The 24,407-nt window shown below is 35.1% G+C and overlaps 3 protein-coding genes and 1 long non-coding RNA gene across 5 annotated transcripts; 3 read left to right on the forward strand and 1 right to left on the reverse strand.

Annotated features, from left to right (window-relative positions):
• The first annotated feature begins 519 nt into the window (after positions 1–519).
• LOC118053238 (autophagy-related protein 18h) lies at positions 520–6,737 on the forward strand. Of its 2 annotated transcripts, XM_035064431.2 has the most exons (9): positions 521–948; positions 1,707–2,156; positions 2,489–2,932; positions 3,207–3,452; positions 3,538–4,341; positions 4,422–4,594; positions 5,332–5,456; positions 5,535–6,068; positions 6,371–6,737. In XM_035064431.2, the coding sequence occupies exons 1-9, from the start codon at positions 760–762 to the stop codon at positions 6,373–6,375; spliced, it is 2,970 nt and encodes a 989-aa protein (XP_034920322.1). In that variant the 5' UTR covers positions 521–759; the 3' UTR covers positions 6,376–6,737. The 2 variants fall into 2 exon arrangements, with proteins under 2 accessions (XP_034920321.1, XP_034920322.1); XM_035064430.2 differs by lacking the exon at positions 6,371–6,737 and having other exon boundaries at positions 520–948; positions 5,535–6,348.
• A 5,564-nt stretch (positions 6,738–12,301) lies between these two features.
• Positions 12,302–14,526, forward strand: LOC118053237 (histidine-containing phosphotransfer protein 1). Its single transcript, XM_035064429.2, has 6 exons — positions 12,302–12,844; positions 12,991–13,121; positions 13,235–13,303; positions 13,863–13,934; positions 14,087–14,159; positions 14,247–14,526. The coding sequence occupies exons 1-6, from the start codon at positions 12,782–12,784 to the stop codon at positions 14,295–14,297; spliced, it is 459 nt and encodes a 152-aa protein (XP_034920320.1). The 5' UTR covers positions 12,302–12,781; the 3' UTR covers positions 14,298–14,526.
• A 2,575-nt stretch (positions 14,527–17,101) lies between these two features.
• LOC140954397 (uncharacterized) lies at positions 17,102–20,395 on the reverse strand. The gene is made up of 3 exons (XR_012167611.1): positions 20,030–20,395; positions 18,220–18,476; positions 17,102–17,941 (listed from the first exon to the last, which is right to left on the reverse strand). It is a non-coding gene; the product is annotated as an uncharacterized lncRNA (long non-coding RNA).
• A 1,388-nt stretch (positions 20,396–21,783) lies between these two features.
• On the forward strand, positions 21,784–24,407 carry LOC118053235 (uncharacterized). Its single transcript, XM_035064427.2, has one exon. It carries the CDS (start codon positions 21,971–21,973, stop codon positions 23,849–23,851), a length of 1,881 nt encoding a protein of 626 aa, XP_034920318.1. The 5' UTR covers positions 21,784–21,970; the 3' UTR covers positions 23,852–24,407.

The raw sequence follows: 24,407 nt of genomic DNA on the forward strand, positions 1-24,407 counted from the left end.
AATTAATTGCAAAATCCTTCATCTTCCAAGCACCATATGTATACATAGTCGAGGAAGAAGTTTAAGTCCCACAAGAAAGGAATTGTGGGGATTAAAATGTGCTTATCCTTTACAAGAAAGAAAGAAAATGTAATGACTTATCGAATTAATTATTCTATATATTTATTATTTAAAATCGGACTATATGGATAACGTAGATAATTTTCAAAATTTTAGATATATTAATCTCCCAAGATTCACATTAAAATTACTTGGATCCAAATTGATTAACAATTCTTTTAATTAAAAAAAAGTGAGGAAAAAATATTCTATTTTGTAATTTCGGAGAACTCCCAGGACGCCGTTCAAATTTCCCAAAGCAATATTTCCACTTCAAATTAACTATCACTTCCAAAAAAAATATAAAAAACAACCACACGCGCTTACAAACAGAGCGTTCACGCACGCGCGAACATTTCCATCTCCATCAAGAACAAGAAAAAAAAAAAAAAAAAAGGAGAAGAAGAAGGAAAATAGCAAAAGCGAGGCCAAAGCAAAGAACTCAAAAAACCGTCCCTCTCCCTCTCCCTCTCCCTCTCGTTATATTTGTCTTTCTCTCTCTAAAGTCAAAACTCATAATTTTTTTTTTACCAAACACGGCCTATCTCTCTCAATTCCTCGTCACCGGAAAATAATTAAACTCAATTTCACCTTCTATGATCGATCGCCTGTAGCCGGTGACTTTCGGAGTTAGTAATTTTTTTGTATCTGTTGATTATTATGAAGAATAATAGCAACAAAGGAGAAAATAATAGCAGCAGCAATAATAACAATAAAAACAATCGGTTTATTCCTAATTCTTTGAAGTTCATTTCTTCTTGCATTAAAACCGCTTCTTCCGGTGTCCGGTCTGCCAGCGCTTCTGTTGCTGCTTCTATCGCCGGTGACCACCAGGACCGCAAAGACCAGGTACAGTTCCTTTCTTGTTTTTTTTCTTGGATTTTTAGTTTATTTTATTTAACGAGATGAATTAGTATTTTATGATGATTTATGCTTTTTTGATTATTTTTTAATGTTACTGTTTGTTCGTTGCTAAAAAAAAGTTGAATAAATAATGATTGTAGCATAGATTTTCAGCTATTAACCAAACAGACACTATAATTTATTTTTTTTTAAAAAAAAATTAATTGTTTTTTTTTTTTTTGAAGTAGCCTGAGGGTTTACTGATGAATTATTTGGGCAATTTAAGATATTATTATTATTTTTTGAGGTCAATAGATTTAATTTGCTTGGCATTACTGTAATTGCCGGGTTTTATTAGAAAAGTCGATAGGTCGCGTTGTTTACTAATTGGCGAGTGGATTTGCTGGTGCTTGCTTGTTAGCTTAGCTGGCGATCTCAGTAAATTGTAATGGAATTAAGTGACACGGGGTTGAATGGGAGGGCTCTGATGACCAGGTTGCTTATAGAATGTAGATGTTTAAAAATTGTGTGGAGAGGTAGAGAAAGAACACTATATCACTAGGTTGTGATATTTTAAATGTTTTTTCGAAGTGTAATGATGCTAATCTATTCTTCCAGCAATTTTAAAGAGTTGCTATGTCAATGAGAATCTGTTTATTTTCTTGCAATTTTGTCTTACTTCCTTTTGTTACATTTTCTGTGTTTTGCATTTCCATTGTTAAGCTTATGTTTAGTGGCTTGGTTTCCATGGTTTGGTGAAACAGGTGCTTTGGGCTTCATTTGACAAACTAGAGCTTGGACCTGGTTCTTTTAAGAACGTCCTCTTACTTGGTTACTCCAATGGCTTTCAAGTCATTGATGTTGAAGATGCCTCTAATGTCACTGAACTTGTCTCGAGACATGATGATTCGGTTACATTTTTACAGATGCAGCCCCTTCCTGCAAAGTCTGAGGGTTGCAACGGAGAGGGGTATAGAGCATCACATCCTTTGCTCTTGGTTGTTGCATGTGATGAATCAAAGAGCTCAGGTCTAGTGCTCAGTGGGAGAGATGGCTTTAATGAGTCTCACACGGGAAATGTTGCCATCTCTCCAACTATTGTTCGGTTTTACTCGCTGAGATCTCATAATTACGTTCATGTTCTGAGATTCCGTTCTACTGTGTATATGGTCAGATGCAGTCCACGTGTAGTTGCTGTGGGTCTTGCAACACAAGTAAGCACAAGTTTTACCTAAGATGCTTTTCACAGTAACTTCTAGTGTATTTGTATATGCTGCTAGTTTTTGTGGAGTTGCACCAGTTCGTTTGAAAAACGAGAGTAATGATATGGGATGGTTGCAATTACTCGTTATTTGAAGACATTTATTGGAGGGAGCTTTTATCATCTCATAATCTTCATTACTAGTTAATTGAAGGCATTCATTGGTGGAAGCTTTTATCATCCCCTAATAGAAGATTATGTAAATTTATTGTGGTTTGGTTCATTAATGGAGTTAAGTGATTGAAACTCTCTTAATGTCTTCTTTTTTTCTCATTGTGCTGGCAGATATACTGCTTTGATGCTCTCACTTTTGAGAACAAATTCAGTGTTCTCACTTATCCTGTCCCTCAGTTAGGAGGTCAAGGAATGGGTGGGGTTAATATTGGATACGGTCCAATGGCTGTGGGTTCTAGGTGGTTGGCTTATGCTTCTGACAACCCGCTGGTGTTAAATACAGGCCGCTTGAGTCCACAAAGTCTTACTCCTCCTCTTGGTGTCAGTCCATCAAGTTCACCAGGCAGTGGGAGTCTGGTAGCTCGGTATGCCATGGAATCTAGTAAGCAATTAGCTACTGGTATAATAAATTTGGGAGACATGGGCTACAAGACGCTGTCTAGATACTGTCATGATCTTATGCCTGATGGTTCTAGTTCTCCCGTATCTTCAAATTCAAGCTGGAAAGTTGGTCGCAGTGCAACACATTCAGCAGATTCAGATACTGCTGGAATGGTTAGTTTTTGACAAGCTGAGAACTGGAATTTCAATTATATTATGTTATCATGTTACTGGAAATTAAAACCTAGTTTTCATGTCCTGGCTTATATGTTTCATTCTTCCGATGAAATTATTGGCTTAAGTTCTATTTTGCATTTATTTCTATTATACAGGTTTGGCTTTGTAATTTTAAGACATACTAAGTACTGGAGGCATGTGACGGAAAGCATTTGTCAGTATTCAAGTGTAACTCAAATATTTTCTCTCTTAATCAAGTGTTCTATTGCAGGTTGTTGTGAAAGATTTTGTTTCCAGAGCTGTGATATCACAATTTAGAGCTCATACTAGTCCAATTTCTGCTCTATGTTTTGATCCAAGTGGTACACTTCTGGTCACTGCCTCTATTCATGGGAACAATATAAATATTTTTCGGATTATGCCATCCTGCTCTCAAAGTGGACCAGGTGCTAAGAGTTATGATTGGAGCTCTTCTCATGTGCACCTTTACAAGCTCCATCGTGGCATTACCCCAGCTGTATGTTTCTGTTTCCTCCGTCTCCCCAACATTATTTTTTTCTTCTATTTTTATGGAGATGTATTCCTTTGTGTTTCTCATACAGGTTATACAAGACATTTGCTTTAGTCATTACAGTCAGTGGATTGCCATTGTTTCGTCCAGGGGAACTTGCCATATTTTTGTGCTTTCCCCTTTTGGCGGTGAGAATGTTCTTCAAATACATAATTCCCATGTTGATGGGCCAGCTCTTTTGCCTGTTGTATCCTTACCATGGTGGTCCACTCCATCTTTCCTGTTAAACCAGCATTCTTTTTCTTCATCACCGCCATCGCCTGTTACCCTTTCTGTGGTGAGCAGAATAAAAAATAATAACTCTGGATGGCTCAACACAGTTAGCAATGCTGCATCTTCTGGATCAGGAAAGGCATCAATTCCATCTGGCGCCATAGCTGCTGTTTTCCATAGTTGTGTGCCCCAAGATTCACAACCTGCTCACTTGAGAAAAGTTAACTCTTTGGATCACCTAATGGTTTACACTCCTTGTGGTCATGTAGTTCAATATAAACTTTTTTCATCGGTGGGGGGAGAGCCAAGTGACATTGCTTCAAGAAATGGGCCAGCATCTTCAGTGCAGATGCAAGATGAGGAATTACGAGTTAATGTTGAATCTGTTCAATGGTGGGATGTTTGCCGAAGAGCAGATTGGCCAGAAAGAGAGGAATGCATTTCTGGAATCACTCGTAGGGGGCAAGAAACTAAAGAGACGGTCATGTACATGTCTGATGGTGAAGATGATGGTATTGGGCATTCACAGTTGGTGAAGTCCCATGAACCATCTCATTTGTATCTCTCCAATGCAGAGGTGCAGATGAGCTCTTGGAGAATTCCACTCTGGCAGAAATCTAAGGTGTTTTTCAGAAAATCATTATGCAGCACTTCTGCTTATCATGTTTCAACTTTGCTTATTTTCTGTTCCCTTTGTCACAGATGTATTTCTATGCAATGAGTCATCTGGGGCCTAATGAAGAGAACATCATTGAAGATCAAACTGGTCAAGAGATTGAACTGGAGAAGGTTCCTGTTCATGAGGTTGAGATTAGGCGGAGGGACCTATTGCCTGTTTTTGACCATTTTCACAGGACCTCTGAATGGAGTGAACGGTAATTCACAAGTTTTTCAGCATTGTAGATATGGTAACTGGGTAATAATTGTTAGTGAGGTTACCTCGTTCATTTTTTCCATATTCAGTTGTTTTGTTTGTTTTATTTTAAGAGTGCTTTACACCCCACTTGTTTCTAGAACTTTTTCTTTTATAGTAATGGTAAGTTGGAAGCTGTTTGCAAATTCTATCGTATTGAGCTTGCTAATTGTGCAAGAATAAAAAAAAGATGCAAGGCTTGTTCTTTGCTGAATATTGATTTCATGGAGCGAAAGCAAAATTTTCTTACTCCTGACACTCTTGTAGGGCTTATTGCTTTAGCTCATATTTCCTTCTGGGATCCCTGTCAGATATTCCATTTTGTGCTTCTTAATTTTTTCTATTTTTCACATCCACTGCAATGCTCGTTGCCATTTCTTTCTTTCTTTTTTTTGCAATCTTCAGAAGAATGGAAGCATTAAATGAAGAACACTTTAGAATGTTAATTTTTTTTCAAATAAAGAATTGAAAAACAGGTAGACACGCAACAAATGATTTATGCTTCTTAATGCATGGGAGATTTAGCAAAATATTTTCATCCATTTTGTTCAGAGTTTGTTTCACTCATCTAAGATTTTCATCCATTTTGTAGTAGGAAATGGTTGAATAGTGTAGAATATCCATCTAAATAACATGTCCAAAATTTTCTTGTCAACCATGTTCATCTCAGATGTGAACTCAACCTTTTGTTTTGTGCAGGGCTCAAGGTGGCGTAAGATACTCAACCTTATCTTCTGGATCTCGTGGAGTCAAAGAGTCTGAAGACGCTGTTATTTCCCACACTGAGATTGTCTCACCTAGTTCTGTTCCAAATTCAGATGGCGGTATGATACTTTTCAAAGTCCATGTTTTATGAATTTTAGAAATAATGACTTGTTTTACTCTTTTTACATGTTCACCAGGATCATCAACAAAATTTTATCCCCCGATGATGCAAGCTGTTAATTCTAATGCTGGTGAAGGAGGGATTTCTTTGTTGGCATCACCTATTCTGTATGAAAGCTCTACTAACAAAGATAGTGGTTCGATTTCATTCAAACAAACTCAAATGGGTGCTACTCCTGCTGAGAACAGTAATTTTATCAATAGCAATGTAACATCTTTAACAAATGGTCCACTTACTGCTGAAAGATTGATTGCAAAAGACGTTCAGTCATCAGAAAGTGGTGTCACCAGTGAAGCTTCAAACATAAGTTCCAATCGTTCTGATTTGAGTATGAACAGTATAGATGAGGGACCAGCAAACGATTCCCAAGATTTTGAGCATTTTTTCCAAGAGGGTTACTGTAAAGCTTCAGACTTGAAAGAATGTCAAGAATCAACTGAAGTTCTTACTTTTGTGGACAACAACAGCAGTCCTTGTGATGTAGATAAATCCGAGGAAGATGGTGACAATGACGACATGCTTGGATGTGTTTTTTCTTTCTCCGAAGAAGGTATGAATCTGGAAGTCATGTAAAAGTTTTTCTTCTATATCGTGAAAAATTAACATGAACACTATAAATTAGGAAGCGGTTGCTGAATTGTGTATGTACAATTTCATGCTTCTTAATTTCTTGTTTCTCCTGAATTATATTTTGACGTTATTCACAATCTACATTGTATTTAGTTTTGATTGGATTCTCAAACTTTTTGCACTTTACTTCAATGATAAAGTTGTTTCTGATGTCAGCACGGGCTGTGCTGTAATTAGTTCATACCCCATCCTGATGAAGTTGTCTTTTTATTTTGCTGACAGGTTGATGTCGGTTTTCCTGTTTTCAAGTTCTGCTTGGTTCAAGCTGCCATTCCTTACAGTTCAATTTGTTCTGAAAAAGTCAGCCTAATGGGGGTGGTTAGAAGCTAATTGATAAATGTGGCAATAATTGCCTTTTCAACAATGGAATGCTACTGACTGATTGATACGAGTAGTGAGATAATCTTGGCAGATATATTACTGCCGTTGTAAATGCCAGGCTTCTGCCCTTCTAATTCTCATGTACATGTTGTAAATTGATGTCCAAATACCAACGATTTGTGTGGAAAGGTTCTTTCTGTGCTGTGTAACATTATTTGTTCTTCAAAGAAAAAGAAAAAATAGAATAAAGAAAAATAAATTGAAATGATCTCGTTATCAATATGCTTTTTTTGCCTTTTCTGTAAGATGCATAATGCTTTTAACAACTGTTATCCATGTCCAATTACAGATTCAGGGATATCTGGTGGATCGTTTTATTCTCTTGCAGTGCGAATTCAGGTTCTTGGTTTCGGGTATGTGTACTTGAATGTTGGGATTTTTTGTTGGTAAGCTATTTTATGGCCATGTAGCAAGAACTCTTAGATTTCGAATTCAAAAGAGGGCACATGAACTCTGCATGGCAGTCTCTAAACCCCTAAAAAACTTTGCATCACTCTTTCGGTGGTGCTGATCTGCAGGGTTTGGCTCCGCACAACTGCATACCATAGCTCAAGTTCTCACTTCTCACTTCTCACTTCTCACGGTGGTGTTGGTGCTTGCCCATACTTTTCCAGATAAGTTTTTCTATTCTTCCTATACTCCAGCTCTTATTTGTCGGCAGATAAGTGAGTACATGTTTGTACATGTGTTCTAGAGATAGAGAGAGAGAGAGAGAGGAAACAGCCAAAATCACACTGCAAATTTTGATGTGCAACACTAGTGGGGTTTAGATGGTGACATTCATTCAAGTCTCTACTTTGGATACCCAGACATCCTGCATATTTGTACGCTTGTGGGCTGCCTTAGCAGTTATATTACTGGCAAGAAATCCAGCTAAAAAAAAAGGTCCCGCTTTGGACGTCACCATATCAAGAAAAGAGGCAGCCAAAGAAGTGGTCCTTTCTATTTACACCCCAAATAGTTGCTAAGATTTTCTATATCCATTACCAAGTTGACCACAGCTTCTTTACTGAATCTCTAAACTATCCTAGAGAAGAAATAGCAATGAGATAACGATGCAGAACTCGTTTAGGCCTGCAGCCCCGAGATGACACTGTGCCCAAGTCCTGTCCTCTCATGGGTTTGCAATTTGCATTCTCTTCATTGAACACTCAATTTGAATGGGGCCAGCTTTGTGGTGGCCTATTCTCTCTGGGTCCCATAAGACTTGGTTTGTAGTGATAATGATGAAGGGATATTTGCTTATGGACAACAGAGTGAAGCATGCAAATTGCTAAACAGCATTCGTGATTTGGATAAAGTTTTGATTCGCACACTGTTCTCTTCTCAAAAGCAAACCGAGATGACTAGTCTAGTGCATTCAAGGGAATGGATCCTCTAGATGTTGCTCCCAAGATCTTGTGTAGATAAATAAGCATAAATGGGTAGATAATTCAGCCCGTCAACCTAAGCTTTAGATCATAGGTGACGGAGCTTCCAAGCTTCGGTCACATGGTTTGGTGTGCTAGTGATAGTTACCCATCGAACAATTCTCATGAATGAATAATGAATGTACAGCACACAGTCATCAATTAGATATGAAGCCAAGTTGGCCCTAGTTTTTAATTCTCCAGAGACTAGGAAAAAATCATTTTCAATGGAGGGGTCAGGACAAAAGACATGTAGTTCACGCAATGCCCTACCACTAGTCTCTCCTTATAATTGGAGATTTGTATATTAGTGGGAGATAGGTTTCTAGCTTTTCTGACCATAGGGCATAGAATTTGATGAAAAGAAGTGGCAAATTGTCTAGGGTAATTATGTGTAGTTACTAGGTTTTGCTGTCGGTCAAGCTCGTAAATGAATTTGCTTCTTATGATATTGTTTTGTGTGCAATCACAAGATTTTTCTCAAAAAATAAAAAATAAAAAAAAATCATAAGAAAAATTGCAAGTGTAAGAACAAAATTACGTGAATGGGTTTGATTCTGGATAATCTGTCCAATATAAACTTAAAAATTCACTCAAAAATACTTCCTTGATTATTGAGATTCGAGACTATGTATAGCATGAATAAAAAATAGAGTTATAGGCTAAAATTGTAAGAAAACAAAGGAAAAACTATAATATTTTTTTAAAAATTTGTAACTCAATAATGCAATGAAAAAATAACATAATAACTACTTATATAGAGGTTTAAAATTTTATTAGGTTGTGTAATTTATATTTTTAGGCTTCTTCCCAGACTTAGACTTTATCTATTTACTCCATATATATATATTCGCAACAAGTATCAAAATCATAATTAAAAAAACTATTTATAGTTAAAAATTAACACAAAGTTTATCAAATAATTTAAATAGTTGAGTTGTACCTTTCGGTTTCTTGAGTGGTTAGTTGAAAATTTTGAATTTGATTGTAGATTAAGCTGAGAAATTGATTATTATTTAAGATTTTCTCAAAGATTAGATGATGCTTCGCAGATGTAATGTGAATAGAACAGTATTGGCTCGGACAAAAAAATAAAAAGAAAAAAAAATCACGAGTAGCCACTCGAACTAGCCCTCTAGCAACTGTATCAGCTAATCAACTAAGATATGATTGAATACTTGGGTTGAAGTCGCTAAAGATAGTGCTTGAATCTTCACAATTTCATGACCGAATTATGGATCATTTGAATTATATGTAGGCGTTCTAGCTATTCACCCAATCAACTTCGAACACATAATTCAGTCTTTAATATTGTGGGACCAAACAGAAAATAATATGTATGTGCATGGCCCCCAAAAAAAAAAAATTCACTAAAATTTGACACCTTTCATTCAAAATTCTCAGTGCAAAATGCGCACACACCCATTGTGATAGGAAAATAAAAGCTCTCGAACAAGGAAGGGAAAATTTAGGGTTGTTAATGTCAAGAACAATGGTTCTAGAAGCATATATATATCTTTGGCCATTTTTTCTTCTGAAGTCGCATTGAATCAAATTACAATCTCCATATCACAATCAAGACTATAAACCTAGCAATCTGATGAGATTCTTAGCATCTGACAACGTGAGATTTTTTAAAAATATATTAAAATAATATATTTTTTAAAATTTAAATTTATATTTTGAAAGGGTTCTTCACGGTACTCTATATGAATGTTTTTGATATTGATTCATTGTAATCTTTTTTATAATTTTTTTTTTTAGTTTTTAATGATTTGAGTTTCTCGATCAGCATCTTCTCATACTAAATTCAAAGTCTCCTTTCAATCGAATTTTAGACAAAACATTTATACTTGTATTGATGCATTTGTAAAAAGTTTCTTTCTCAAAATCCTCATTTAACTCTCTATCCATTCATAATTCATTCTCTAATTAATCAATATTTGATTGGAAAAAATAATAATTGTAGCCTCTCTGATCGAGGCTAATGAAAGGAATAGTCTGTATTCATTAAACACATAATTAGTGGAATGTGGAGAGATAATATTGGAGGATGAGAAGAAAAGAGGAGGGGAGCAGGTAAGATAAGAGTAGATATCTTCTTTGAAAGAATCTGTTGACCATTGAAGGGAGATATATTGAATTCGCAATCACTATTGTTTATGGTGACTCTTCATCATTTATTTTAGAAGAGACAAATTTTACCTCTTAATACAAATCTCAAGACATAAATGCAACAAGATTTTGCATCGCTTTCACTTGTTCCTATCACATGCTCAACATATATATATATATATATATATATATATATATATATATATATATATATATATATATATATAGTGTATGTATATGTGCATGTGTGTGTATGTGTATGGGGTGCAGCTCCCCTTGGTTTTGGATCCTAACACTGCGAATAGATTGATCACTATTGATATCCTTATCAACAGTATTTTAATATGGCGATTAAGATTAAGATCAAGAAAGAAAGAAAAAGGCATAGCATTTGCACACAACAATGTTTTTTTTTTTTTCTTTGGCTTTAGTGCTTTTTTCATTGCACTCACTGAACAATTTTTTTTTTTTTATTCTTAGATAGTTAGGTATTTCACATTTGGGCTTGATAAATTATTTTAATTAATTTATTGTGAGAAGCTGGGGGCAATAATATCATGCCTTGCTATATGGTTCATGCTTGATTTTATGAAAAAACAGAGATTCTGTGCTTGAAAAAAAAAAGGAGATAAATGAACCTAAATTGATGTTAAGAAAATATGTGCGCCTCCCTTCGTCCCTAAAGGGATGAAGAGAAGAAATTAGGTGCAAAAACCGATGGGACAAGAGAAAAAAGAAAATAAAAGAAAAGAAAGAAAAATGGTTTGTCACAACCTCGTTGAAGGACAGTTGCCGCCATGCTCCGCCTAGGAAGGAAGCTCCTGGCAAAATGATTTCAACGACACCAAAAGAGACTGTGCATGCCCCGGCCGTTGGGTGCAAACAGATAATGGAGAGACAAAAACGAAGAGGAAGTAGATGCTGAGAAAATAAAATAGAGGAATCAAAATGTTTTTTTTGCCGTGCATAGTAAATCGCTCAAGATCCCATCCATTGTATTAAAAAAAAATTAGACAATGTGCATTTGTCTTATTAATTAATTAACAGGGTATAGCTATGTAATTGTACTCACACCACAAAATACTATTTATTATAATATGTTTTTTTAATTTTTATTTCAGGATTTAAGTCATGAGTTTAATAAATTAATCTAAATTGATTTGATTTATTTTTTTTAATTATTTTTTTTAATTTTATTCTTCAATATTTAGTTAATTGAAAATTAAATTTTATAATTTATTTTGATTTATTTTATATAGGATTGTCTCAATCTCATGACCTGAGTTGCAGATTTGGCGGGTTAATCTAGGTTGTCTTGGGTAGTTTTTTTATCCTTTTTTTATTTTATTTATTTATTTATTTTTAAATTTTATCTTTCAACATTAAATTATTTAGAAATTAGCCTCTATAATTTATTTTGATTTTTTTTTTATAAGATTATCATAGTCTCATGACATGAATCATAGATTTAACAAGTTAATATAGGTCGATCAAATATATTACCATCCTAATATTTAAAAAATAATATCATCCAATATGTCAAATTATCAATATTTAAAAAAAAATGTTGTCCAATATTCATCATATTTTGAATTTATAATTACTTTTTATTAAAAAATACATTAATCATACTTGGACAATTTTTTTCATGTTAAATAAAAAGTAAATTATCTGACGCTCAACACACAGCTCAAGCCAATGATCTAGTATAGACTAAGTGACATGAAATATTTAGGAGGTGTGTTCATAGGTTAGATTGATAAGTTTAAAATTCAAGAAGTTTGGACCCAAAAAAAAAAGCTTACCGACAGAAACAAGCATAAATTTTAATATGATAATTAGATAAGACTGAAATTTTTCAAACACTTTATACATACCTCTCATTCTATTCGGGTTGTTTTCATGCTCAAATTAAGCCCTAGTGTTAATGTTTTGAAATCTTCTTTATTCTCCTTTTTATTTTCGGATTTCTTTTTTAATTAAATTTGTGATATTTATTTAATTCGAGTTTTGATAGTTTGCCGGTTTAACTTATTATTTAAAACAGTTTTGTACACTATTGCCATTCAATATTTGACATTTAGAGTTTATTAAATTAAATCTCTCTCTATAATTTAGTTATAATTTTAAGGTTTGTGAAACTCTACCTTCAAGATTACTGGGAGCTAACAACATACTGATATTCGATTGATGGACAGTAATGACTATGATCTCTGGTCCGATCATGTTTATTGAACAGAACATTGGTCGCCAGCATCTCTGTCTCTTGTTCAAAGTAGACAAGGAGAAGGGAGAATACAATATTTACTGAAAGAAAAGGATGTAAAGGTGAAAGGTACAATGGCATCAGGTTGTGGATCTTGCGATGCTGTCAAATATTTTAAGGCTTGATCTGAGCTTTGTAATAAATAAATTAATAATGCTTTGCTGAGAGAGGGAGGAAAGCAAACAAAAAACACACAAACCCAGGGAAGGGGGTGAGGGAGGGAAAGTAGGAGTCCAATAATATAAAGATGAGTGACTTGACTTCACATTCTGTTTATAGCATAGTAGTAGTCTACTCTAAGAGCAAGAAAGAATCTTTAGCTACAAAGACCATAAAAGTCATCAAACCCTTTTCTTGCCTTTGAACTTTTTCAGAGAAATTAATCAACTTCTTCTACTTCTATACACTATAATAAGATCTGCCAAGTAACTTGGCTAGCAGAGAACTTGAGAAAACCTAACAATGGATAGTGTAGTTCAGTTGCAAAGGCAGTTAGTTGACTACAGAGCTCAACTGTTTAATGAGGTTAGTGTATAACTTGCAATATATTAACATTAACATGGATATTCCTTAAAGAGAAGCAGAAGCTTTTGTTGTGTTTTGTTTTTACTCCTACTTTGTTTGGCCTTTCTCTGGCTGGTTGATGATGAGTTCTTTGTGCGTGTCTGAAGGGATTCTTGGATGAGCAGTTTAACCAACTTCAACAGCTTCAAGATGAGAGCAACCCAGATTTTGTAGTTGAGGTTGTGACTCTTTTCTTTGAAGACTCTGAGAGGCTTCTCGATGAGCTGGCCAAAGCTTTGTGAGAATTTAACTCTGTAGATCTCCTCTAACATTCCTTTCCCTTCTTTCTATGGTGTTAAACATGATGGGAGATTCCACTGTCCTGATGTAAATATTTGTGGTTTTGAATAGAGAGCAGCAAAGTGTAGATTACAGGAAAATTGATGCTCATGTTCACCAGTTGAAGGGTAGCAGCTCCAGGTATATATTTGCTAGTTCCCTCTATATTTCCATTCTCAGCACAGGTGGATTCTGGGTATAAAAAGCCATTTTTATTCACCTTGTTTAACTAGAAACTCAATCTACAGTCAAGACCAAGGTGGTCAGATGGAAGGCTTTATTCCCTTCATGGATGGTTTTTTTTCCCCAACAATGACAAGCAGCACATGACGTACCTTGACTGTTATTGTTATGGTTTCATTGCTTAAAAATCAAATTTGTAACACAGAATTTGTCATTTGCTTGAAGCGCATGTTTCACCATTGACTTGCTAAAGAATCTCCGTCCCATTTAGCATCAGTGCAGTTGTCTATGCATTGTCCAATTTTACTTCTTAATTTTTTTTTCCTGGTTAATCAATCCTGAAAAAATGGCTGATTACCGTGACTATGCATAACATTTGTGTACCAAATCAAGAGGAGTATGTTGCATATATTCTTATCCAGGCAAAATCTTGGTCATATTTCCCCATGAACCTATTCTTCTCTTATGCCTCTTCCATCTGTTATCCTCCCACTAAAAAATGGTCTTGAAATAACAGCATTGGGGCTCAAAGAGTTCAGAAAGTCTGCATTGGCTTCCGCAACTTCTGCGAGGAGCGAAACATTGAAGGGTAAGTTTATTTCCAACTCATGTTTCAGATTGCTTTGCTTTAGCTTTAGCTTTAGCTTTATACCCCACAAATTGTGAGGTTCAATCTTTAAAATATATATATATAGCTATGCACAGTTTCATGTTTCTGGGGTCAAATTTGGTTCCGTGTAGGTGCCAAAAATGTCTGCAGCAAGTGAAGCATGAGTATTCCCTCGTGAAAACTAAGCTTGAAACTCTGTTCAAGGTAAGAGGGAAAATGGGAAAGAAATCATAACTTGTTTAGAATAAACAGTGTTTCACAAGCAACTGATTTCAATTTGTACGATCGCAGCTTGAGCAAAAGATCTTGGCAGCAGGAGGGTCAATTCCCTTACCAATGTAATGAGGTGAAAAACATTGCAGAAGATCCCAGCCAGAAACAGCAAAATGGGATTTTGGATATGTAGAGAAGCTTTTGTTTTCTTCTTCATTGCTCTTCTTTTTCTTTTCGCGTTTCCTGTTTAGTACTTGAGCTCTAAACTTTTCTGATTATCTTTTTAGCTTAAGCTTGTATTATATCCAATGACTGAGCAATGATGAGGAGTGTGAATAAACCAGTACTTTGTTCATTACTTTTCTTCTTCCAGCTTGAAACATGGTATATCATCAGCAATGATCATCTAATCTAGTGGTAACCTTCCTTGGCAAACCACAAGGATTAGGAATCAAGTTCGGATCCACCTTCACAGCCTTGAAAAAAAAAAAAGGAAACAAAAGAAAATGCAGATCAGTGATGGAAAAAGACATCAAGATAGCATCTACAGAAGAACTTCATTTTCTTTTTAACAGTAGAAGAGAGCCTCTATGCTCCTCAATTTATCACCTTCTTCCATTGACTTTGAAGCCGATGGACGACTTGTAGTTCAAAGGTAGGTAAGACCTGTCTTTACAAAACTGAGTTGTAATTTATACATTATTGTGGAACCTTTGCTTATGGATAATGAAGATGATCAATTGCACTAAGAATCTTATCCTTTGTGCCAAATTTCTGGTTGTTTCCAACTACTAATCATTGGCTTTGTAAGTAAACATCACAGAACTTGATTTTTAATGGTTAGATTAAAGTTGGAAATTTCAAAAAAAATAAAAAATTATTATTTATTGGTGGGGTTAGAACTTTCCCTTTATTAAGGTAGGTGTGAAGTTTTGTCATTACAGTCATCCAATAAAATAATGAAATCCTCACTCAACCATTCTTGAAAAACCTCCAATAACCAATGTGGTGGTGCATCTCAAACCACTCCAAACTGAAGGGTTTAGTCCTGCAATATTGGTCTGCTACAACATTGACCACGACTGATTCAATGGCCATGCTTCCATCTGGATGAATAAGCTTGGATGCCATGTTACATCAAGGACAAACACACACATTGGCCATATAAAAATTGTAGCCACCGACCATTAGCGACATCATACTGAATTTCTTAAGAGGACAAGTGGTTGGATGTAGTTCGGTGTCAAATATCAAAAACAAAGAAAACTCCACTTTGATGGGGTGATTTGTTTATCTCCTGCAGTATATTTAAATCAACCATTCCATAATCCATGCGTTGCATTCAATTAATGGATGTGTGTGTTTTTTCATCAAGGTCAACTGTTTTCCATATGAGGTGGGATATCTCCTGGTCTGCAGGTATGTTGAAGCAAAGGCCAAAATACATGCTGTAATGGCAGAGTTCTATATTTATCTGCATGGCTCTTGTTTAAAGCATTATTAACAAACCATTTCACTTCAGTTTTCTTCTCTTCCAGTTTGATATGTTTCTCACAGGGCATGTATATATATATGGCTTTCTTGAAGTTTTGAAGATAGCAGGAGTAGGACTTGAATCTGAATCTTATCACTTACCACACTCAACAAGGAAGAGTGTCAATGGACTAAACTCCCATTAGTGACTAACAAGGAACCTCATTGATGAATAGATTGGAAGGCTAGTTTTTCCAAAAAATGGGAGAGGGAGTAGGTGGTTATAAATGATTTAAAAAACCTGAGCAGATTTGGTAGGTTGCGTTTCCAGATGGGCAGATTCTAACATGTGATTCCCTATATTATTTTGTATTGAATGCATAATGCCTGTCTTGTATTCTTCAAGTATATTCTCAATCTTGGTCATATTATATGATCCCAATTTTGTCAACAGCAAGCAAGTGCATGTAGGTAGAACTACTAGGTAAATGCCAGAGTTTTTTAAGGAATAGGCACTTTGCCAGCTTGGAACGGAACAGCTGTTAGACAAGCAATTTTATAGTGAGACAGGACCATGTGCTTTCACAGAAACGAGCAATTTTAGGCTTTCCTGCAGAAAAAAGCTTCCTGAGGTTAGAGTACGTAGAGTCGGGTTCCATCTTCTCAGGGGGGTGTTCCAAACTTTCAAAGATAACCAATTCTAAGGCCATAATTGAAGCGTGGATTCAATGAATGATCAGATCCGGATCTAGCATATTCCATCACGAGGAACTGATTTCGCAATTTTCTTGTAGAGTACTATTAATTACTCTGGGATTAGTGAACGTCAGGTTTCAATTTCATGACTGAGAAAGGCATAGAAACTTGTAGGTAACAGCACAATGACGATCCACACAAAAAAAAAAAGCGAAAAATATATCCAGAATTACTATTCCATTACCTTCAACATATACTCTTCTGTTCTTCAGAGCTTCCTGTAGCAGCAGATTGCCTGTAATCTCTTGATACCTTCACAATCTTAAGCTGCAGAATTGACGTTTTCTATGAATTATACTAGTTTTTCTTGTTGCTCATTGATAATGAGCTGTCTTGCCCTTGACATATCTCATTCTGCTATGATCTTACGAGGTTTTTAGTTAAATGCCTGATTTCAATGTACATTCCCCGCTAAGATCACCGAGGATTTCTCCTAGAAAGGTATCCAATAACTGGAAATAGCATTAATCACAAGTTCATTGAATGTTTAAAGTTATTAGCACTGCATGCTCAACGTGTTGAGTTCCACATGCGCGTGGGGAATCACACATCGGTTATGATTTATGAATAAGAAGTTTAGGATGCTTATGTTTAAGATGAGCTAAAACTTATTAGTCTAAGCTTTTGGGTTAAAGTGGTGTCCTTGCTTGTGTATAAGCCTTCACGTGTTCGGGTACAAGTGACTCTCCCAGCGCAAATCTCCCAACACCATGGAATTAAAATTTAGGGAAGTTTAAGAGAGTGGAACAAAAGTATCTTTGGATGGATTACTATATGAATAGAGCTTTACAAAGTGATTATAGCTATGATTCTCCTGAAAAGATTTCCAAAGCCTTGAAAGTAGAGTTCGGGCAAATGCAGATTCAGCATTGTCAGTTGCGGACTGCAAATTGTTTCATTTTTTTGTTGAAATTTCCTTCTTTAACTCATCAAAAGACTGAGTTGGACAATTTCCCACTGCAAATTGTTGAGCATTGAAAGGGAAGAACTAGCTCTCTTTTGCATGTTCTGGAGAGCAAGTTTGATTGTCTAGTTCGGACTCCGGATTCTAAACTGCCTTCACAGCTAGAGGAACAAGATACATTTTTAAGTCAGCTTATTCATTTGAAGGAATGGTAAAATCTTGCCCTCTCATTGGCATTGCCTAATGTCTTCCTGCATAAGAAATTTTGTCTGTGAACAGATTTTACTTGTCAGTGGAAAGTCCTGCAAAATTCAAAAAGAATATATTCTAGCATTATTAGGAACACGGCGCATTGCATTTGATTTCTTTCTTGAATTTATTGATAATTTATTCCTGAAACTTACAATTTCAAGGTTTCTTTTAGGACTTACTGACGCAACAGTTTGAAAATTGATTGGATATGTTGGCCTACATGGGCATTTTAAGGGGGCTGTGCTTCAAAACTACCCTCATTGACCAGGAGGCTTATACTCAAGCAAAGAGTAAATTGGTCCAAATATCAAGTGCCGATGGTTGCCTGATCCCAGGATGATCTGTATCTCGAGCACCTCCAAATTTTACTAAGTTTTTAGCTGTGTATCTGGAACAAAATCAAGGATTTGAACATTCAGATCAGCAAAGGATGTACAATGAAATATGCATATAATATCAATGCAATGGAAAGATGATTTTGATCACTAGTTCTTTATGCCCAACATAAGAACGAGAATCGAAATCATTAATCGAGATACATACAGACCTCAGAAAACTAATCTAAACATTTCTTCAAGCTGCATTGCCATTTACAACTGTAAGTTTCTATTATGTATCTCTTACCAAAGGACCCTAAAATGGACAATATTGAAGGTTAAGAATCACCTTCTAGGACTATAAGGCAACTCACAAGCAAGTCCATGTAGTGTATTGGATTGGAGTCTAGGAAGCCATTGTTGCCATGAGGAATGGCTTTGGCACACTTGCAGTCTGCAACAGCAAGGGAATTTGGCTCTGCTTGGCCGGAAAGCAACCATCTCCAAGACTAACCGGAATAACACATCGCCCATGATGTGCTTTATATCATGAATAACATCTACTATTCCAGAAGTTTCCCAGCCAGTGAAAATGATTAGCTTCACCTGGTTTGTCTCAGAAAGAGTTCACAAAAGATTTCAACTCAGGCTAGCCATATATTACCTTGAGTTTGTTCAGTTCAACAGGAAACATTAGAGGATAGAGGAGGGCTAGAAAATTTTTGAATTTCATGTCCATATAAAAAGCTACGTATTGAATTAGGTTTATAAACAACTTCCTTGTAGTATAGAAGTTGTGTGTCTAAATTTCACTGTGACTAGATAAATAAGATAAAGCTCAAGAAGAAATCCAGATATGTCACACGGGATTTCTGACAAAAACAGTTGTGACTTCTTATTTGATCATTGGGTGGGATTTAAATTTTTGTTCACGACATTCTACGAGCTCAAACCAGCCCTCTTGTACCAACTGAAGTCAAGAAGACCTCAAAATAGACTCTGGAGAAGTTGTTTTTTTAATTTTCTAATTATTTTACTTTTTTAGATTTTGTTTAACCAAGTTGTAGAGTTTGATTTGGTTTTTTCTATATTTAGAGTGGTTGGTTTCAGCCATCATATGAACAGCATACGTGTTATTTTTAACGTTAGACTTCATATTATTCCGATTTTATAAAACAAAGATTTTCTCTGCAGTCAAGATTTTATAAAATTTCCTATCCAGTAAGATTTTATGCTCCATATCTATCTTGATTAGAAATTCTTGCTTACAGGAGTAATTGTTTTTGGCGCATCACAGTTCATAGAGGAGTAATCGTTGCTAGAATCCCAGGATGCAAACCCTGATTAAGAAGAATCAGCATTTTTACTACTTCAGCAGTACTCTTCTGCTCCTGCTTTCTTACCAGATACCATACATTTCGTCAGAAGTTCAATAGTTGCATCTAAGTAGATTTGTTGCAGAATAATATAAATTATATCTAGAACCTTACTTAACAGCTTAAGTTATTGGGTTGAAATGGTTCTTTGATATGGTATCAGAACCTTAATGATCAAGCGGTCACGAATTCGCATCTCACCATCCTCATTTGATAAAAATTAAACACAAAGTAATTTGAGTTTGTGCAAGTTTCAAGCCCAAAAGGCTTTCATTTAAGGGGTGTATTAGAGAATAATATATATTTTATTCCAGGATCTCAACCCAATAGCTTAAACTATTAGGTAATATCCTCGGATATGATTTATATTATTCTCTAACACACATCCATAAGTGAAAGCCCTTTAAGCTTGAAACTTGCACAAACCATTTATATATAAACACTAGTTTATTAAGAATACACAAGAGAAGCACTTTGAATTATTGATTCATCATCAGAGATGGCTTAGAACCAAGAGTTTATTATCTAATGGATTTTTCCATTCTAATACTCTATCCGAAAGTTATCAGTATTTATCAAATTTGTTTCTATATAACGGAAGGCTATTAAATCAAATGACATAGGCATTAATTATAAAAAAATGGTTTTTCTGGATGAAATGAAAATTGTAATATCATCGATGTTGCCAGGCCAAAATAAGAAGCCACCGGCCGTTTTCCTAGCCCAAAAAATTCCATAATTCATCTTGTAATGTTAAGAAGAAAGTAAAAACATGCAGGTTACCTTGTAGGAGGATCTGAAAACATGGTGGAACTCTGCCTGTAAGGCTTCCTGTTACGACACAAGTTGCTAATGGCAGCACTGCACTCCAACCCTCGATCACTTGGAAGAGTTAGCATTTTAGCAATTTGATTGAAAATCACTTCTCATGATACAAATGTGCTCAGCATTTTACCAGATTGGTAAAATGCCTTTAAAAACTAGATGGGTATTTTGAAAAAATTAGTTTTAATACTAGATTTTTTATTCTTAGAACATTAAATTAGAGAGGTTGACCTCTAATTTATTTTAAAAATAAATAAAGTTTATTTAAAATTCAATTCTTAATATGTAAGAATATTACAAATATAGAATTTCATCAAAACATCATAATTAAATTCAATTAAAAGGATTCAAACATGCCGTAAGAGTATATATATATATAAAAAAAAAAAATCAATTCCCAGTGGGATTTTAAAGCTATTAAGAGTTCAATTGCGAGACTTTCTTTTTTTCCTTTTTTTTTTATCTTTTCAAAGTAGGTTTGTTTTTATATTTCAAAAGTGTTTTTAAAAAAAATTAAAAGAAATTTATTTTTTTATTTGTTTTAAATTACTATTTTTTTTAGTGTTTTCATATCATTTTAATATGCTGATGTCAAAAATAATTTTTAAAAAATAAAAAATATATTATTTTAATGTATTTCTAAATAAAAAAATACTTTAAAAAACCAACCACAATCATACTCTAAATCATATTCTACTCTAGAACCAACACATATTAATAAAAGTTTTGGATTTATTCAAAGATAAATCAGCCATGTCTAAACAGAGCATTCATACAAAATTATTTTCCATAAGTTTTAATCTATTTTTATATAAATAAGAATTTGTAATCTACTTTCAAGGTATTGAAAAATAAGTTTTTCGAATCCTACATTCATTTCAGTTAAGATCGGATCATACTAATGTTTCGGATAATTTATTTATAAAAATCTCAACAATTAAATTTATGAACATTGATAAAAAGAAGTAATTAAATTTGCAAATAGGATGATGTCTGGAGGTGAGCAAAAAACCCAATTAAATTTATAAAAAAAAAAAAAAAACTGTAAAAAAAATTGATTAAATCGATTAAAATTTTAAAAAAACTGATCAGTTTAGTTTCGGTTTTTGTAAACTTGAAACCGAAAAAAACCAAACCGAACCCAAATAAAAAAATATCGAGCTAAATTCAGCCAAAACCGAGCTAAACTGAAAAAACCGAGTCAAGCCAGTTTGAACCGGTTTTTATCCTAAAATACTAAACCAAAACCAGTCGGTTTGAACCAATTTTGATTTTGTTTCATTTTTTTTAAATAAATTGATTTAATTATTTTTTTATAAAAATCAAATCAAATTAAAAATAATTATTCCTAACAGGTTACAAAGTTCCAAGCCAAGATTTGTTAAAAAAATTCCTATAAAATTAATATCACTCTGTAAGAAAATATTTCTACAATATTGACCTCGTCTTGAAAACTAACATCAAAATTCATATTTTCACAATAAATATCATAGTAATTGAGATATCACAACATACCAATTGAAATGATATAAAATCCATGGTTAAAAATAAATAATAAATAAATAAATCATGCTTATCCTTATGCCTATGTAAACCTAGCAAAAACTCCAATTTCTTTTTAAAACAATCAAATTTCTTTTTTTCCTCAAAAAATATTTTTAATAAAACTATTGAAAATGAGATTCCCTAAGTCCTTGAAACTCGGAGCCAATTTTTGAACTCTCAACAACCCTACAACTCCCCCCAATTTCTCTCTCTAAAAAAAATCCCTTCTCTTCTATCTCTTTATATGCACCTCTTATCTCCTGATCACTTCTACTCTATCTCATTTCTCCACCATAAAAACCTAGCAAAACCCTAACCCTAAAATCTTTTCATTCTTTCACCACCACCAAAAAAATGGCAAAAAAGAAAGCTACCCATCAAACCCAAGACCCCAAGCAAGAGAACCCAAAAGATCAAAATCGAAACTTAACCACCCAGAATCAACAGCCACCACCCTCCATGGAAAACCCTAATGAAAAGTTTCAATCTCTGAAGACTCTCAATGATTTGCTTGTCAAAGAAGCGAAAAAACGCCGAGAACAAGTTGAGTCTCTGGTGAAAGCTAAGGAGGCTTTGGAGACTGAGTTGGCTCTGTCTAGTAAAGAAAAGAGTAAGTTGGAGACTGAGTTGGGTAAAATCAGTGATGGGAAAGTGAGCTTGGAGATAGAAAAGGGGTTGTTTTGTGTTTTTATTGAGACACAGATGGCTGAAATGGGTGGTTTTGTAGATGGTTTGGTGAGAGAAAAGAAAGAGAAGGAAAATGAGATTGGGGTCTTGAAGAGTGAGGTTAAGGAGCTAACGATGAGTGTTGAGGCTGAGAGAGATAGATTGAGTCGGGTTTGTCTCGAGAGGGATATGTTGAAGAGTGATGTTGATAATTGGATGAAGGAGGCTGATGGTTTGAGAGATAGAGTGATTGAATTAGAGAAGAGGGAGAGGGAGAGCGAGGAAGAGATTGAGAAACTGAAGAAAGAATATGATTTGTTGGTTAAGGAAAAGAAGGATAGAGAGAAAGAAATCGAGGAGCTTAAAAGGTTGAGAGGTTCGGCTGAGAATAATTTGATGGAGAGAGTGGAAGAAATTGAGTATTTGAAGCGAGAGATTGAGGGGATTGTGAGGGAAAGGAATGAGATTGGTGTTGAAAAAAGTGAGCAGAAGTTGAAGATTATTGAGTTGGAGAGAGAAGCAGGGGAACTTAATGCGATTATATCAAATTTGCGAAAGGAGGAGGGAATTTTGCGCAAAAAAGTTATGAAATTGGAGGAGACTTTGGGGGAGGCGCTGGAGAAAAAGAATGCAATGGCAAGGGAAATTGATGGTTTGATGGAAGAGAAGAAGGAAAAGGAAAGAACTATTATGCGGTTAATGGAGGAAAATGATGCTGGCCAGAAATATAAGATCATGGCTGATGCTGAAATTGAGGATAAGAAAGGATTGGTTCAGAAATTGCTGAGAGAGAAGAATGAGATTGAGGAAGTGAAAGTTATCAAGGAGGGTGAAATTGAGAAGCTGCATGAGGAGGTGGGTCATTTAAGGGATGATATTTTTTCGATGCAAGAATCCATCAAGGATCAGGAAGTTAAGTACAAAAAAGTAGCTTCTGAAACTAGTCATTACAAAGGTGCTCTTGAGCAAGTAAGGCTTGAGAGGGATAATGCTCAAAAGAGTTTGGATGGGGAGAAAAAGATTGGCATGAATTTGAGGTCTAAAGTTTTGGAGATGGAGAAGAGAGTTGAAGAAACTGTGAAGGATTGTGCAAAGATGAAAAGCGAGCATGAGAGTCTGTTCAAGCAGAAGAAGGAAATGGAAACCCAAGTTTCTTTGCTGGAGAAGGAAAAAGATTTGGTACAAAAGCATCTCACAGAGGCAGAGGGGAAAATAATTGACTTGAGGAACAAAATGGAGCCAGCTGGCACTATTTCAGATAGAGCACTAACCATGTTGAAGAGCACTGTTGCATTGTTGTGTGAATCGAACAATGGAAAAGAAGAGATGACTGTTACTGAAAAGATGCTTGACAGTGAAATTGAACCATATGCGAGTGAGCTGGAAGTTATCAAGACTGCTTTTAGAAACAAGGAGACAATGGTGGAGGACATGAAGCAGCAAGTAGAATACCTGAGTGATTCTGTGGCAAAGGCAAAGAAGAAGAACAGCCTTCTGAGTGTAATGTCTTCGGCAACTACAGTTGTCGCTGCAGCAGTTTCTCTTGCATATGTTGCTAGAGTACGTTGATGATCAATTTTCCCTTTCTAGGCATGTTGCTTTAGTCCTACAATTAAGTCATGCTTAATCAAGCTCTACCTTAGAGCAGAGTTATGCCATCTTGGTAATCTTAACTTTCGTTTTAGATGATGTCTGAAAACCTGACATTGCAACAACAGGTGGTTTTTTCAACAGCCTAGTGGCTACCATCTATATCTTGCTCATGTGCTTTGCATAATTTGTGGGAAATGTTCAACCACACTCTAGCACAATAAGCAGGGCATGTTTCGGGACGTTATTGTGCTCTCCTATAACTATAGTGGTTTAGTGAACTCTTTTGATTGCTCTAGTTTGGTTGTCTTGAATAACTGGAGTATATTTCCTTCTTGCCATAACGGTTTCGTATGGCTCTTGGATAATTGGATTTCTTCCCAACCGGAAAGTACATGTGCCTGAATTAAAACCTTAGATCATTCTTGGACTGCTTATCAGGAGTTCCATTGTACCTCATTCTTTTTGGTTCATATTTCATGTTGGCATAATATTCTATTATGAGAAATCCAGTGATTGTATTCAATGGAAACAA

Source organism: Populus alba, chromosome 13 (genome assembly GCF_005239225.2).
Source record: "Populus alba chromosome 13, ASM523922v2, whole genome shotgun sequence".
NCBI lineage: Eukaryota > Viridiplantae > Streptophyta > Magnoliopsida > Malpighiales > Salicaceae > Populus > Populus alba.